This window comes from Kogia breviceps, chromosome 8 (assembly GCF_026419965.1).
Source record: "Kogia breviceps isolate mKogBre1 chromosome 8, mKogBre1 haplotype 1, whole genome shotgun sequence".
NCBI lineage: Eukaryota > Metazoa > Chordata > Mammalia > Artiodactyla > Physeteridae > Kogia > Kogia breviceps.
This window is the reverse complement of record NC_081317.1, coordinates 33,116,612-33,134,613: the sequence shown is the minus strand read 5'-3', so window position 1 is coordinate 33,134,613 and position 18,002 is coordinate 33,116,612. Positions and strand designations below refer to the sequence as shown.

Sequence of the window (18,002 nt, the reverse complement as noted above, 5' to 3'; positions counted from 1 at the left end):
GCACAGGTTTCAGTATTTGTGGTGCGTGGGCTCAGTAGTTGTGGCTCGTAGGCTCTAGAGCACAGGCTCAGTAGTTGTGGCACACGGGCTTAGTTGCTTTGCAGCATGTGGGATCTTCCTGGACCAGGGCTAGAACCCATGTCCCCTGCATTGGCAGGCGGATTCTTAATCACTGCGCCACCAGGGAAGCGCCCTAATCTTTTTATGTCTATAGATTTGCCTATTCCAGATATTGCATATGAATGGAATCATTCAATAGGTGGTCCTTTATGACTGGCTTCTTGCACTTTAGCATAATATTTGCAAGGTTCATGTGTATTGTAGCAGGTATCAATACTTCATTTCTTTTTATGACTGAATAATATTCCATTGTATAGATATAGTATATTTAGTTTATCCATTCATCAGTTTGGTGAGCATTTGGGTTGTTTTCACTTTTTGGCTATTATGAATAATGTTGCTAAAAATATGTGTATAAATTTTTGTGTGGACATATTTTTACTTTTCTTGGGCATATACCTAGGAGAGTAGCTCAGGAGCTCTGGAATTTCAGGAACTGCCAGACTGTTTTCCAAATGGCTGTACCATTTTACATTCCCACCAGCAATGTGTACAGGTTTCCAGTTTCTCCATATCTTTGACAACACTTGTTACCTGCCCTTTTGTTTTTAGCCATCCTGGTGGGTATGAAATGGTATCTCATTGTGGTTTTGATTTGCATTTCTGTGAAGACTAAGAGCATTTTTTAATGTGCTTATTGCCCATTTGTATATTTTCTTTGGAGAAATATCTATTCAGGTCCTTTGATCACTTTTTAATTATGTTATTTGTTTCATTGTTGAGTTGTAGGAATTCTGTATATCGTGGATAGTAGGCCCTTAACAGATACATGATTTGCAAGTATATTCTGTCAGAGACCTTTTCACTTTTTTGATAGTGTTCTTTGTTGTAAAATATTTGCAATTTAAAAACTTGATTTGTTCATTTGAAATATAGTTGATGTCCAATATTATGTTAGTTTCAGGTATACTACATAGTGATTTGACATTTGCGTACATTATGATATGATTACCATGATAAGTCTAGTAACCATCTGTCTCCATACACAAAAAAGTTTTTAACTTTGATGAGGTCCAGTTTTTTTTTTTTCTTTTGTTGTTTGTGCTTTTGGTGTCATATCTAAGAATTTATTGCTAAATCCAAAGTCATGAATATTTTCCCGTTTCTTCAAAGAGTTTTAGCTCTTAAATTTAGTTCTTTGATCCATTTTGAGTTAATTTTTATATATGATTTGAGGTAGAGATCCAACTTCATCCTTTGTATGTGGATATTTAGTTGTCCCAGCATCATTTGTTGAAGAGACTATTTTTTCCCATAAATGTATGGGTTTATTTCTGGATAGTCAATTGTGTGCCATTGATATATATGTCTATACTTACGTTTGTACCCTGCCTTGATTACTGTTGCTTTTTAGTAAGTTTTGAAATTGTTCTTTTGCAAGATTGTTCTGGCTATTAGGAGCCCCTTGTAATTTAATTATGAATTTTAGAGTCAGCTTGCCAAGTGCTACAAAGAAGCCAGCAGAGACTGTGATAGGGATTGTGGTGAATCTGCAGATTGCTTGCATATGGCCATCTTTATAATAGTAAGTCTTCCAGTTTGTTAACCTGGGATGCTGTTCCATTTATTCAGATCTTTGTTTTTCTTTCAACAGTCCTTTCAGAGATACATTTTGTACTTTGTTAAGTCTATCCCTGAGTGTTTTCTTTTTGCTGTTGTAAATGAAGTTGTTTTCTTAATTCCATTTTTAGAGTGATCATTGCAAGTGTATAGAAATACAATTTGTTTTTGTATATTGATCTTATAGCTTACAATCTTGCTGAATTTATTAGTTCTAATCGTTTTTTAGTGAATTTCTTAGGATTTTCTTTATTTAAGATCATTTAGAGATAGTTCTACTTCTTCCTTTCCAGTTTTGTTGCCTTTTATGTCTTTCTTGCATAACAGCCCTTGGCTAGAACCTTTAGTGCAATGCTAAATGCAAGAACAGACCTCCCTGTCTGATTTGTTCCCGGTCTTATTGGGACAGCATTCAGTCTTTCATCATTATGTGTGATGTTAGCTTTGGGATTTTTGTAGATATCCTTTATTGGGTTGAAGAAGTTCCCTTCTTTTCTTAAATTGTTGAATGTTTTTATCGTGAAAGGATGTTGGATTTTGTCAAATGTCTTTTCTGCATCAGTTGATATTTATTATCATGTGTTTTGTTTTTCTATAGATATGACATATTAATTTTGGATGTTAAAACCAACCTTGCATTCTGGGATAAACCCCACTTGGTCATGGCATATGATTCTTCTTATATATTGCTGGATTCAATTTGCTATTATTTTGTTGAGGCTTTTTGTGTCCATTCTCATAAGACGTATTGGTCTGTAATACTGGCCTTGTCGAATGAGTTGGGAAGTATTTCAGCCTCTTTTTTTGGAAAGGTTTGAGAAGGATTGATGGTAATTCTTCTTTAGATATTGATATTTGATAGAATTCACCAGTGAAGCCGTCTGGGTCTGGGCTTTTCTCTGTAGGTAGTGTTTTGATACCCAGTTCAGTCTCTTTATTTGGTATAGAAAATTATGTTGTCTATTTCTTCTTGAGTCAGTTTTTGTAGTTTATACCCTTTTAGGAATTTTTCCATTTTATCTAAGTTGTCTAATTTATTGGCCTACAGTTGTTTACAGTTTTCCTCTTCTTCTTGAAGTACATCTTTTAGAAGTTACTTTAGTGAATGTCTTTTGGTAAATTCTTTGTATCTGTTTATCTGGATATATTTATATTTTGTCATAGTTTTGAAAGGTAATTTTTTCTAGGTACAAAGAAGGGGTTGATTGTTTTTCTATTAGCATTTAACCATTTTATGCAACATTATCTGACTGGATGTTTCTGCTGAGATGTTTTCTATCAGTCTAACTGTCCTTCCTCAGGAGGTGATTATTTCTCTATGGTTGCTTTTAAAGTCTCCTCTTTTTAAATTTGACATTTTAGTGCAATGTGATTAGGTGTGGTTTTAATTTATTCTGCTTGGTGTATGTTGTGCTTTCTCTATTTGTGGATGTGTCTTTTATTAGTTCTGGAAAATCCTCAACCATTTTCTCTTCACATATTTTCTTTTCTCCATTATCCTATTCTCTTCTTCTGGGACTCTAATTAGATATATATATCAGACCTCATTTTTATCATTTTCTTCAGTTCTACCTTCCCATTCACTGTTTCTTTCTTCACCTGTGTCTAATCTGTTCATTCATTTGTTCAATGAGTTTTCCATTTCATTAGTTATATTTTTAATTTCTCAAAGTTCCATGTGGCTCATTTTCATATCTGCTTGGTATTTTTGATAGTCCCTTATTGCTGGCCCTCTTTTAAATTCCATCTTTTATTTCTTTAAACAATTTATGAATAGTTATTTTATATTCTGTATCTAAGATACAGTAAAATTTTGGAGGTAAAAAAAAATCTCGTTATTTTGCTGACTCATCCTTGCTGCTTTGTTTGCTTGGGTTTTTAATGATGTATGATTGTGAGCTCATATTTGTTTGATTTTGATATATGAGAATCTTGGGGACCTAAACAGGGATGCTTTCCTCCAGAGAAAATATGGATCCTTGACTTAAGGGAGAAGTCTTAGATTTAGACCCTGTACTCCATGGCTTATTCCTAGAAACCATGCCTGCACTGACATTGCCTACAAGGCAGCTTAGCCTTCCAATTGCTCCTTGCTCAAAACTCTAGTTTCAGCTCTTTGGGGAGTGAGTGTGAGAAGAGGGGATTGGGTTGGGGATTTTCTTTACCTTCTGCAAGCCTAGCAGTGCATTAAAAGTGTTAACAGGGATATCATTGTTTTGTAGGAGGTGCCTTGGAAGTTCTCCATACACCTAAAAGTGTTCTCTTTAGTATGGTCATATAATTAATTGTCATTTATTTGGGTGTTATCTTTAATTTGTTAAAAATGTTTACATTCACATTTTTGTACCTTAACCCTTGTACACTTAAGCATATCTTCCAGAGTGATTCTTAAAAGTTAAATTGCTAGATTTATTTTTTATAGATTCTGTCATATTGTCCCCCTGAAAAGATTTTGCCAGTTTATATTCCTTCTTGTAACAGTCGAGGGTCCTGTTTCCCACATGCCCTCCAAATTACTTGATATTTCTAGTATTTAAAAGTTTAATGTTAATTTTCTAAGCTTTTGTTTCATTAACCATTTGTAATGTGAAATATAGCACATGTAGAAAAGTGCACAGAAAAAGAGGTAAAGCTCGATGATTTGTCATAAAGAAAACTCTTGGAGAACTACCAGTTAGGTCTGAACATGGAACACTGGCAGCTAATTAGAATCCCTATTGGTTTCCTGTACAGTTATTCCTCTTGCCTTTCTCCCTCAAGTTAACTATTGTATTGACTTACATACCTATAGTTTAGTTCTGTTTTTGAACTTTATTATTACAGAATCATGCATATATCTCATATCTTATTTTTTTATGTTCTATATAACATGTATAAGATTTACTCATGTTATTGCATGCTTTTCCATATTTTCAGTGCTTTGTAGTGATCTATTTAAATGGATATGCTACAATTCACCCATTCTACTGTTGATGGATATTTGAGTTGCTCCCAGTTTTTTTTTTTGTGTGTGGTACGCGGGCCTCTCACTGTTGTGGCCTCTCCCGTTGCGGAGCACAGACTCCGGAAGCGCAGGCTCAGCGGCCATGGCTCACAGGCCCAGCCGCTCCGCGGCCTGTGGGATCTTCCTGGACCAGGGCACAAACCCGAGTCCCCTGCATCGGCAGGCGGATTCTCAATCACTGCGCCACCAGGGAAGCCCTTGCTCCCAGTTTTGACTGTTATGAATAAAGATTCAGCAAAACATTTTTGTACAGATCTCTTAGTGTACATGCACATACGTTTCTCTTGGGTATATTCCTAGGAGTGGAATTTCTGGGTCAGAGGTGTGAGCATATTTAGCTTTAGTAGGTACTATGAAATAGTTTTAGCTGTTTATATTCCCTACAACAGGCTAGGGTAGTTCGACAGACTAGGGGGTTCCTGTGGCCCCATACTCTCTCTGCCACTGGGTTGTGGGTCTTTTTAATTTTAGTCATTCTAGTGAGTGTGTAATGGTAGCTTATTGTGGTAATGAGATTCAACACCTTTTCATATGTTTATTGGCCATTTATATTTTCTTTTCCATGAGGCATCTATTTAAGTCTCTTGCCCAGTTTTTTGTATGGTTGTCTGTCTTTTTCTTATTGGTTTGAAGGAATTCTTTATGTAGTCTGGATAGATGCTCATTGTCAGATATGTGTGCTACAGATATCTTCTTCCACTTGCCATTTTACTCTGTTAATAAAGTCATTTTTAGAAGGGAAGGTCATAATTTTAAGCTCATTTAATTTACATCTTTTTCCTTCTTTAGCAGTCTTTATGTTTTATCTACCTTAAAGTCCCACAGATATTTTAGAAACTTTGTTTTGCCTTTCACATTTGGTGGGTACCTTCTGCAATTGATTTTTGGTATGGCATGAGGTAAGGTTTTATTTTCATATGCAGTTGTCCTAGAATCATAGGAATTGTCCTGATCACTCTAGAGTCATAATGAATCTTGATACCCAGTAGAGTAAATCCTTCTACTTTCTTCAGGAATGTCTTTTTTTTAATTAATGCCTTGGCTCTTCTTGACCTTTTGCTTATCTATATAAATCTTAGAATCAACTTGTTCAAAAAAAGAAACAGACTCACAGATACAGAGAATAAATGAGTGGTTATCACTGGGGAGAGGGATGAGGGAGAGGCAAGATAGGGGTTGGAGATTAAGAGGTACAAACTACTATGTATAAAATAAATAAGCTACAAGGGTATATTGTATAACACAGGGAATATAGCCAATAGTTTATAATAGTTATAAATGGTGTATAACTTTAAAAAGTTGTGACTCACTGTGTTGTATACCTGAAACTTATATAATATTGTACATCAGTATACCTAAAAAAAATTTTTTTTTAAAGAATGAACTTTGTTCAGTTCTACAAGGAAAAGCAACAACAGACCTTTTGGGATTTTGATTGATTTGACATTAAAATGATGACAAGAGTTGACATCCATACAATATTAAGGCTTCCAACATGGGCGTTTTCTTTATATTAGGTGTTATTTAAAGTCTGATAAAACAGTTTATGATTTTCTTTAGAGAGATCTTATATTTTATTAGATATATTAGATATATTCCTAGATATTTGATGGTTTTAGATATAGATGGTATCTGTGTATATATTGGAATGTAATTGATTTTTCTACTTTGACCTCTTTATCTGTCAACCTTGTTGAAGTCACTTACTAATTCTAACAATCTATAGCTTCTGTTGGATTTTCATTATATATAATATATAATATGTATAATATATAATATATATATGATTATATATAATCATATTGTTTGTGAATTTGATTTTTTTTCTTTCTGATCCTTATACTTTTCACTTATTTATTTTGTTTTGCTTAACTGCATATAGTTAATTTTTGTTCCCACTCTCAAAGAGAAAGTATTTACCATTAAGTAAATTGTTTGCTGTAGGTTTTTTGGGTGTTGCTTGGTTTATTTTTAAAATAACCATTATCAATTTAAGGAAGTTCCCTTCTATTCCTGATTTGTTAAGAGTTTTTATCAGGAGTGGGTGTTGAGTTTTTCAATGCTTTTTCTGTTTCTGTTGAGAAGATCATGTGACTTTTCTTCTATTTTCTGTTAATGTGATTACAGGTATACCTCAGAGATATTGTGGGTTTGGTTCCAGACCACCACAATAAAGCAAATATCTTAATAAAGCGAGTTACATGAATTTTTTGGTTTCCCAGTGCATATCAAAGTTATGTTTACACTATATTAAGTGTACAATAGTATTATGTCTTAAAAAATGTATATACCTTAATTAAAAAATACTTCATTGCTAAAAAATGCTGACCATCACCTGAGCCTTCAGCAAGTAATCCTTTTGCTGGCAGAGGGTCTTGCCTCGATGTTCATTGCTAATGACTGATCAGGTAGGGGTCAGGGTGGTGGCTGCTGGAGGTTGGGGTGGCCATGGCAATTTCTTAAAATAAGACACTAGTGAAGTTTAACACATTGGTTGACTCTTCCTTCCATGAATGATTTATCTGAAGCATGAAATGCTCTTTGAAAGCACTTTACCCACAGCAGAAGTTCTTTCAAAATTGGAGTCAGTCCTCTCAAACTCTGCTGCTGTTTTATCAACTAAGTTTACATCATATTCTCAATTCTCTGTCATTACAGCAATCTTAGCAGCATCTTCACTAGTAGATTCCACCTCAAGAAGCCACTTTCTTTTTGCTTATCCAGAAGAAGCAAGTCCTCATCCAGTAAAATTTGCTCATAAGATTGCAGCAATTCAGTCACATCTTCGGGCTCTGCTTCTAATTCTAGGTCTCTTGCTATTTCCACCACATCGACAGTTACTTCTTCCACTGAAGCCTTGAACCCTCAAAGACATCCATGAGGGTTGGAGTCAACTTCTTCCAAACTGTTCATGTTGATCTTTTCACCTCGTCTCATGAATCATGAATGTTCTTCATGGCATCTAGAATGGTGAATCCTTTCCAGAAGGTTTTCAATGGAGTTTGCCCAGATCCATCAGAAAAATTCACTATCTGTAGCAGCTTTAGCTTAGAAAATGTATTTCTTAAATAATAAGACTTAAAAGTTGAAATCACTCCTTGATTAATGGGCTACAGAATGGATGTTGTGTTAGCAGGCATAAAAACAATGTTAATCACATTGTACATCTCCATCAGAGTTCTTGGATGGCTAAGTGCATTGTCAACGAGCAGTAATATTTTGAATCTTTTCTAAGCAGTAGTCCTGAAGAGTGGGCTTAAAATATTTAGTAAACCATGTTGTAAACAGATGTGCTGTCATCCAGGCTTTGTTGTTCCATTTATATAGCACAGGCAGAGGACACTGAGCATAATTCTTAAGGGCTCTAGGAATTTTGGAATGGTAAATGAACACTGGCTTCAGCTTAAAGTCACTAGTGGCATTAGCCCAGAACAAGAGAGTCAGCCTGTCCTTTGAAGCTTTGAAACCAGGTATGGACTTCTCCTCTCTATCTATGAAAGTCCTAGATGGTATCTTCTTCTGATATAAGGTTGTTTTGTCCACATTGAAAATCTGTTGTTTAGTATAGCCACCTTCATTAATTATCTCAGCTATATCTTCTCGATAACTTGCTGCAGCTTATACATCAGCCCTTTTTGCTTCACTTTGCACTTTTATGTTATGGAGATGACTTCTTTCCTTAAACCTCATGAACCAACCTCTGGTAGCTTCAAAATTTTCTTTGTAGCTTCCTTACCTCTCTCATCCTTAATAGAATTGAAGAGTGTTAGGACCTTGCTCTAGATTAGGCTTTGGCTTAAGGAAATGTGACTGCTTTGATCTTCTATCTAGACCACTAAAACTTTACACCAGCAATAGGCTGTTTTGTTTTCTTACCTTTTTTTTTTTGCGGTACGCGGGCCTCTCACTGTTGTGGCCTCTCCTGTTGCGGAGCACAGGCTCCAGACGCGCAGGCCCAGCGGCCATGGCCCACGGGCCTAGCTGCTCTGCGGCATGTGGGATCCTCCTGGACCCGGGCACAAACCCGTGTCCCCTGCATCGGCAGGTGGACTCTCAACCACTGCGCCACCAGGGAAGTCCTGTTTTCTTATCATTTGTGTGTTCACTGGAGCAGCACTTAATTTCCTTCAAGAACGTTTCATTTGCTTTCACAACTTGGCTGTTTGGTGCAAGAGGTCTAGCTTTCAGCCTGTCATAGCTTTCAACATGCCTTCTTCACTAAGCTTGATTGCTTCCAGCCTTTGATTTAAAGAGATGTGTGACTCTTTCTTTCACTTGAACACTTAGAAGCCATTGTAGGGTTATTAATTGGCCTAATTTCAATATTATTGTGCCTAAGTGAATAGGGGGGCCTGAGGAAGGGAGAGAGATGGGCAAAATGGCCAGTTGGTAGAGTAGTCAGAACATGCACATTTGTTGATTGTTTGTCATTTTATGTGGTCCCAGTTCCTGGTGCCCCAAACCAATTACAATTGTAACATCAAAGATCACTGATTACAGATAACCATAACATATATAATATAATGAAGTTTGAAATATTGCGAGAATTACCAAAATGTGACAGAGAGATGTGAAGTAAACAAATGCTGTTGGAAAAATGGTGCTAATAGACTTGCTTGATGCAGGGTTGCCACAAACCAATTTGTAAAAAAACACATCTGCAAAGCACAGTAAAAACAAGGTGTGCCTGTAATCACACAATTTGTAGTGATGCAATAATCTTTTTATATTTTATGATATTTGGTTTGCTAATATTTTGTTTAGGGGTTTTTGCATATATATTTGTGAGTGATATGAGTTTTTGGTAATGTCTTTGTTAGGTTTTGGTATCAGGGGTATGCTTGCCTCCTAAAACATTTGAAGAGTGTTTGCTCATTTTCTGTTCTCTGCAAGAGATGAAGTAAGGCTCGTATTTCTTCTCCTTAAATATTTTGTAGAATTACATGTGAAAACATTTTGGCCCATAGTTGTCTTTGTAGGATAATTTAAAATACTTCAATTTTAGATTTTCTATTTCTTCTGTCAGTTTTGATAAGTTGTATCTTTCTAGAAATTTGTTTTATCTAAAATTTTCAGAATTTTGACATATAATGTTTTGGTAATATTCTTTTATTATCTTTCAAAGTTTCATAAGATCTGAATAACACCTTTTTATTCCTGACCTATGGTATTTGTTTTCTCTCTCTCTTAATCCATCCCACCAGGAGTTTATCAGTTTTGGTAGTTTTGTAAAAATTAACTTATGTTCCTTTTGTACGGTATGATCATTTTCTGTTTCATTAATTTCTGCTCTTGATTATTTCCTTTTTCCTTTTTTCTAGATAATTTTTTCTTTCTATAATTTCTTCCCAATATGAATGCTTACCTAATTAAGTTTTGGCCTTCTTATTTTCTAAAATATGTATAAAGCTATATATTTTCCTGTACATATGGCTATAGCTACATCCCACAAGTCTATTTTCAATATCATTCAGTTAAAATATACTCTGATTACTATTAATATTTCTTCTTTGACCCATGGAAGCATTTGGAAGGGATTTAATAACACATGGGGATTCTCATTATCTTTTTTGTACTGATTACTAGCAAAATTGCATTATGGTCAGGGAGCATACTCTATATGGGCCTTTAAAATTTGTTGAGACAGCTTTTTGGTCCTTTGAAATTTGTTGTGATTTGCATTATAATCTTTTTTTTTTTTTTTTTTTTCGGTACATGGGCTTCTCACTGCTGCGGCCTCTCCCATTGCGGAGCACAGACGCGCAGGCCCAGCGGCTATGGCCCATGGGCCTAGCCGCTCCGCGGCATGTGGGATCCTCCTGGACTGGGGCACGAACCCGTGTCCCCTGCATCGGCAGGCAGACTCTCAACCATTGCGCCACCAGGGAAGCCCAGATTAATCTTTTTTGAAAATGCTTCTGTGTGTACTTGAAAAGGCATCTCAAATTATTAGGTGCAGTGTTTTATATCTGCCCACTAGGTCAAATTAATTGTACTGTTCAGATCTTCTGTGACCTTACTGATTTTATGGTCTGCTTGGTCCATAAGAAGGATGTTTTGAAACTTTACATAATAATTATGGATTTGTCTGTTTCTTCTCATTTATTTTGAGGCTATATTGTCAGGTGCCTTAGATTTAGAATTGTTATGTCTTCTTGGTGAATTGAATTTTTCATTTTTAAGACATCATTTAGCATGTCTCTTGTAATAGTTTTTACTTAAAAGTTTCTTTTGTCTGATATTAATGTCACGTCTCTAGATTCTTTTGCACCCTATATCTTTTTCTATGCTTTTATTTTTAACCTTTGTATTTAAAATATGGTTTGGTTTTCTATCCATTCTGACATTTGTTTTTATAATTTAATTGGACTTATACTTGGGTTTAAACCTTAATTTTTTACACCTATCTTAGATTTCTTTTTCTCTCCTCTTTTACTATCTTTTGGGTTGATTAATTTATTTTACCATTCCATTTCCCCACTGTTTGCTCAGAGGTTTTAGTCTTTTACTTTCTTTTAGTGGTTATCCTAGCTATTACAGCAAGTCTAATTAAAAGTCTTTTACTAAAGTCTAATATTTATACCTTTACTCTCTTCTTGGACAATGCAGAGTTCTTAGAGTACATTTTACTACTACTCCTTACTTACACTGCTATTGTTGCTGTGTACTCTATTGTTTTAAACTCAAGAAGACATTATTATTATTATTGTTTTATACAGTCAGTGTCCTTTAACCCACATATTTAGCTCTTGTATTACTCTTCATTCTGTCCTGAATCTCTGACCTTATATCGGGGATCATTTTTTGTTTTTGTCTGAAGAATACCCTTTAATGTTTCCTTTATTGTAGGTTTGCTGGTGATTCATTCTTAGTTTTTGTTTAATGATATGTATAAGTGATTTTTTTGCATTGTTCTTGAATCTGTGTCCTGATGTCTTTTCCTCAGCTTTGGAAAGTTTTTGGCCTTAACTTTTTCAAATTTTGTTTCCGCCTGTTTTCTCTCTTCTTCCAGACTTCATTTACATATGTATTAAACATATTCTGTTTATCTTCATGTCTCATGCCCTTTTCTCAATATTTTCCAGCTGTTTAACCTTCTGTGCTTCATTCTGGATTTTTTTTTTTGACCTATCTTCCACGTTAGCAAGTCTCTTCAGTTTTTTCTAATCTGCTGTTAAAACTATCTGTTGAATTCTTAATGTTGATTTTGTGGTTTTTAGTTCTAGAATTTTCAAACAGTTCATTTTTATAGTCGCCAGTTCTCCTCTGAATTTCTCAATTTTGTCTTTTATTCTTTGAGCAGAGCAGCATGTGTGTTTGGTACCTCCAGTACCTGGTGTCCATGTGTACCTCTTTCTACTTCTGTGGGAGTTTTTTGGGGTTCATTTTGGGGTTTTTTTTTTTTTTGCTGATTTTCTCTCATAGCATCGTCTTTTGTGCCTGGGTATTTTTGCTTGTGTGTCAGAAATTGTATTTGTATAATTATTTTAGAAATCATTTGAGGCCTAGGATGATATCTTCTTCTAGAGAGAATTTTTGGTTTGCTTCTGCCAGGGGCCTGGGAATCACTAGCAAGCCGGGGTCATCTTAATCCAGTTTTGGTGACTGATGTCTTTGAAGCAAAGTTGCAGTTCCTGGTAAGGCCTGTCGAATTCTGGCTCACCAGTCTTAAGGTGCAACATTTTGGATACTAACCCAGAGCGGGAATTCACCATGGTTACTGTCCCCATAGCCCTGGAAGTTAGTTATAAGTGCCTCTTGGCTGACCTTCCAGAATTGTCACCCACTCCCTGGGCAAAAAACCTCCAAATGTCTTTGTCCTCCCCCTGATCCAGCAATTCTTGCTGGTCTTGTTAGGCTCTGCCTTCAAGCAGATGTTTTTGATATTTTGTCGAGCTTTTTCTACTTGACTTCAGCAGTTGGGTTGGCTCCAATTATATACTCCAGCATTGCTTGAAGTGAAAGTCTAGCTCTTTCATTTTATGTCAGATATATATGTATATATATCCAGTGAGTGCAAACATTTTCACTGTTATAATTTGCATTTCCTTGATTAGTAGTAAGGTTGAGCATCTTTTCATTTACTGGCTATTTTTTCTCTTTTGTCAATTTATTTGGTCCATATCTTTTTTGGGTAGTTTTCTTTTTACATACTGATCTAGCACTTTATATATTCTCTTTTTAAAAATTTATTTTATTAAAGTATAGTTGATTTACAATGTTGTGTTAATTTCTGCTGTACAGCAAAGTGATTCAGTTATGCATATGTATACATTCTTTTTCATATTCTTTTCCATTAGGTTTACTATAGGATATTGAATACAGTTCCCTGTGCTATAGTAGGACCGTGTTGTTTATCCATTCTATATATAATAGTGGCATCTGCTAATCTTAAACTCTCAATCCACCCATCCCCTAAACCCCTTCCCCTTGGCAAGCACAAGTCTTCTCTATCTGTGAGTCTGTTTTGTAGATACATCATTTGTGTCATATTTTAGATTACACATATAAGTGATATCATATGGTATTTGTCTTTCTCTTTCTGACTTACTTCACTTAGTATGATAATCTCTGGTTGCACCCATGTTGCTGCAAATGGCATTATTTCATTCTTTTTTATGGCTGGATAGCATTCCATTGTATATATGTACCATATCTTCTTTATGCATTTTTCTGTTGATGGCCATTTAGGTTGTTTCCATGTCTTGGTATTGTGACTAGTAGCACTTTATATATTCTTTTTTTTTTTTTTTTTTTTTTTTTTTTGCGGTATGCGGGCCTCTCACTGTTGTGGCCTCTCCCATTGCGGAGCACAGGCTCTGGACGCGCAGGCCCAGCGGCCATGGCTCACGGGCTTAGTTGCTCCACGGCATGTGGGATCTTCCCGGACCAGGGCACGAACCCGTGTCTCCTGCATCGGCAGGCGGACTCTCAACCACTGCGCCACCAGGGAAGCCCTATTCTTGACATTGATTGTTATATGTTGCAGATATCTTCTCCTATTCTTTAACAAGTCTTTTACATTTGGATTATGACTGTATCAAATAAAAGCTTTTAATTTTTAGTTATTCAAATATCTCAGTCTTTTACGGCTTCTATGTTTTGTGTCTTGCAGATTAGGACATAATAAATATTTTATATTTTGTTCTTTTTTTTTTATAAATTTATTTTTTCTTTATTTTTGGCTGCGTTGGGTCTTCGTTGCTGCACGCGGGCTTTCTCTAGTTGGGGCGAGCGGGGGCTACTCTTCGTTGCGGTGCACGGGCTTCTCATTGCGGTGGCTTCTCCTGTTGCAGAGCACGGGCTCTAGATGCTCGGGCTTCAATAGTTGCAGCACGCGGGCTCAGTAGCTGGGGCGCCCGGGCTCTAGAGCGCAGGCTCAGTAGTTGGGGCGTGCGGGCTTAGTTGCTCCGCGGCATGTGGGATCTTCCCGGACCAGGGCTCCAACCCGTGTCCCCTGCACTGGCAGGCGGATTCTTAACCACTGCGCCACCAGGGAAGCCCTATATTTTGTTCTTAATATTTATCTCTTTAATTCTTTTGGACTGGATTTTTTTGTGTACATTGTGAAATACCTGGTTTCTTAGCTAAATGAATAGACTATTGGGAGAAGAGCTTCTTTCTCCTTCTACTGAAAAGATTTTTGCAGGCCTCAGGTAACCCACACTTGGGTTGCTTCCCTCTCCTTCCCACACACTCCTGCTTTGTGGAATGAACAGCTTGAATGTTGTCTTAGGGCAGTCCTCCTGGCTGTGTGACATGGAGGGGAATGACTGAAAGGGAGACAAGAGGTTATGATCTGCCATCACACAGATGTTGAGGCCAGTGATAATGTGTAAGGCCCACATCCTTTTTCATAACTAGTTTATTTTTGTAAAAGTGAGAGGTAGTCAATCTAAAAAATTCAAATGTTATATGAAAGTTCAAAGAAGAAAGGGGAAAGATGCTCCCAAATTGTACACAGAGGTGACCGTCTTTTGGCTCTTTCCGTGTATGTCTGTGACACGCACGTGAGCACACACATGGCTTTATGTGTCGGATCCTACAAACCATTTCTGTGTTGAGTCAGCGGCCCTAGTGGATGTTGTTCCAGGCGTTACACACAGATCTATATGTGCTCGTAGCCCAGTGTTAAGAGCACGAACTTCAGAGTCGAAACACCTGGGTTTGAGTCTAGCCTAGGTCAGGTCATTCTATGTCTGTTTCCTTATCCATAAACTGGGACATTAGCAGTGCCTGCCTGTGGGGTCGCTGTGGGGATGAAGTGAGTTAACACACAGTTGGTGATCCCTCTGTTTGCAGTGTCATTCATGGAAGCTGCATGACATTCTAGTGTGCTATGTGACCTGGGACATTTTGTTGCTCTAAGCAGGGCCTTGGTGTGTGTCTGTGTGCCGCTATCTTGAGGCACACTTGAGAGTGATACGCTCAGTGCTGTTAGTGTGGCTAGCACATCAATAGCTGAGGCCACTTACTGCTTTTTCTTCCAAGGTGGGCTGTGATTGTCTTGCCAAAGACAAGTCCTAGGTCCCAGGTTTTGGAATCAGGGTCCATACACTGCCTGCAGTGAGAGGCCAGAGGGCAGCACTGGCCTCTAATGAGCTCTTTGGGACGGGGTCTTCCTAACCCACCCCCAGGTCTGGGACCAGTTCTTGGACCTCTCCAGTGGGGAAGGTTGTGTGTGGTGATGCCATGGAGCTGACCTCTCCTTCCCCTGCAGGTTCAGCAGTACCGTGTCGCCATGACTGCGAAAGACTGCTCCATCATGATCGCACTCTCTCCTTGTCTGCAGGATGCAAGGTGAGGCACCTGCTACTGTGTCATGTTGTCCTTAGTCTAGCAGGGTTTTGTGGATTGGCAAGAGAGTTGGTGTCCCTATATTTAGAGAGGCTCTGGCAGGATCATGTTTATTAACAGAGGCCAATTTCCAAGGCCTACTTGATATCATGGGGATTTTTAACTCTTGCTCTTTAGAAGTTTATAATCAGTCAAAAAGACATTATTGAGAATAATTTTAAAAGCTCGTTCATTCAAGTTTACTATTATTTTCTAAGAAAATATCTCAAGGGCTTGGATACTGTGGTCCAAATTCCTTTCTCTCAAAGAAAACCCCAACCTACCATCATGGCTCAGAGGCCCAAGAAGCTGTAGGTTCCTGTGGGCCTTATTTTTCCTCCTTTTACCAGGTCCTGATGTGCCGACCTTTATAGACATTTCAAAGCCTTTAAAACAACATTCCATTGTTCTGCTTCCTCTTTGCAGCATCTTCTCCTGGACGTCATTATCCAGTCCCCTCTCTGCCTTTTTTAGGAATTCAGGATGAACCTGATAATCTTCTCTCAGTGATTATATGGCATTTTCAGGGTGCCAAACCCCACACACAGTTTAGCAGAATGTTTCACAATCATCTGATGTGTGTTCCTGGATCAAGATGATCTTGTCACTGGCTGCCAGCCACCTGTTTTTCTGATGCTTTTGAACTAAGCATTCCCAGGAGTCCTGCTTCTTGGCAGGCACAGAATTGTCCACTTTCTGATAGGAAACACGGAGGGACATTTATAGGGCATAACTGAAATATTTTTTAAAAAAAGGTTGTTCTATTTAGTTGAAAACTCTCATTATCCCCTAAGAAAATGCCCCCAGTGGTTAGTGACAGGAATCCATTTGGATTAAGCAGTGTTGTTAGATGAGAGAAAACCACACAGATGTGATTATCTATTGCCCTTCCTGAAGCAAGGATGCAGTCAGGATACAGAAATGTGAGGGGCTGAGGGCCAGGAGTCCTGACACCCTTGACCAGCTGCTTGGCAGAAACCAGCGTGGTGGGAGAGAAGCGGGGACACGTGTCCAGAAACTTCCAAGCCATGTGATCACCAATGTCATCCCCAGGGCAGAGAAGCATTTCAGGTGTCAGGAACCTCAGGCCTGGGCTCACTGGGAGCTTGAGGTCAACAAACGGTCAGACTCTCCTCAGCAGTGGCTCTTGGGCCATGCTTCCACCAGCCTCTGTGTGATGGACTCCTCTCTTTATTCACATCATCTTATTGGGTGTTGGTTCTAATGTGACATGAGGTATCCTATAAAATGTGCAGCCCTGTTGAGGGCCAGAGATGTTCACTGTCCCAGCCCCATTGTGTGGAGCTTGGGTTTCAGGCCCTGAGACTGAGACTCAGAAGCAAGACCTTAATCTGTACACATGTTCTCTGCTGTTCAGGAGGGAGTAGCTAAGACCCCAGCAACTGAGCCAGGGATTCATTTTTCCTGTAAATAGCATTTCTGAGCAGGAATTGAGCTAGAGTCTAGGCCTTGATTAGGCTCATTAAATAGGAATGTTTTATCTGCCTTCCCTCTCCCAGGCAGGAGCTTTTGAAATTGGTGTTTTGTTTGCTTGTTTTGTTTTTTTAATAATTTCGAAATCTAGAAGAGTAGTACACATGGATAAACTAGGACTCCTAAATACTTCTCTCGGGCTAAACTGAGCTCATATAATGTATTTAACCAATCACTTGGATGCATACTATGTATCCAGCACTCTGAGAGCTAAGTCATATATATAGCAATCTTAGTACAAAATTCAGAATTAGCCTGAAAGTGTTTTTTTTTTTTTTGTGGTATGCGGGCCTCTCACTGATGTGGCCTCTCCCGTTGCGGAGCACAGGCTCCGGATGCGCAGACCCAGCGGCCATGACTCACGGGCCCAGCTGCTCTGCGGCATGTGGGATCCTCCCGGACCGGAGCAGGAACCCGTGTCCCCTGCATCGGCAGGCGGGCTCTCAACCACTGCGCCACCAGGGAAGCCCTGAAAGTGTTTTTTAAGTACAAGTAATTGTTCATATTTTGTTATAAGCATACAACTATTACAATATTTAGAAAGACCACAACTAAACCCTAAGAAACAAAATACCAAACACTGCAGATACAATTTGAGAATAAAACATGAAACTAGATCTCTCTCTCCAAATGTGAAAAAGTATAAAGGAGCAAGAGTTTCTCACCAGACATGCTAAAGGACACGAAGAGAGAAGTCTGTCCTCAACATTTTATCCATTTGGCTGTTGAATAGCCATATCTACTTTCTCCATTTTCTTAGGTTTTGTAATACTTGGCTCACGATAAAGTAACTTTCTTAGCATTCATTTATACTACTGGGATATGGTGAATATCAATCGAGTATTCTACATAATTGCTTTTCCATCTTTCTGTACATTAACTCTCTCTTGTCTGGTGTGCTGGTGGGTATCACAGTTGGTGCCTCTCTTGCAGAAGCTTCTAGCACTAGTATATACAGTTGGCATAGACAGAGATGGAATGCATATTG

General features: G+C 37.9%; 1 protein-coding gene across 1 annotated transcript in view; it reads left to right on the top strand.

Moving 5' to 3' along the window:
- Positions 1 to 18,002, top strand: part of IPPK (inositol-pentakisphosphate 2-kinase) — a 57,933-nt gene that overhangs the window by 37,122 nt on the left and 2,809 nt on the right. Inside the window, exon 12 of the mRNA XM_059072416.2 lies at positions 15,405 to 15,484. Within this exon, the coding sequence (XP_058928399.2) occupies positions 15,405 to 15,484 (80 nt within the window). The remainder of the gene's footprint in view (positions 1 to 15,404; positions 15,485 to 18,002) is intronic.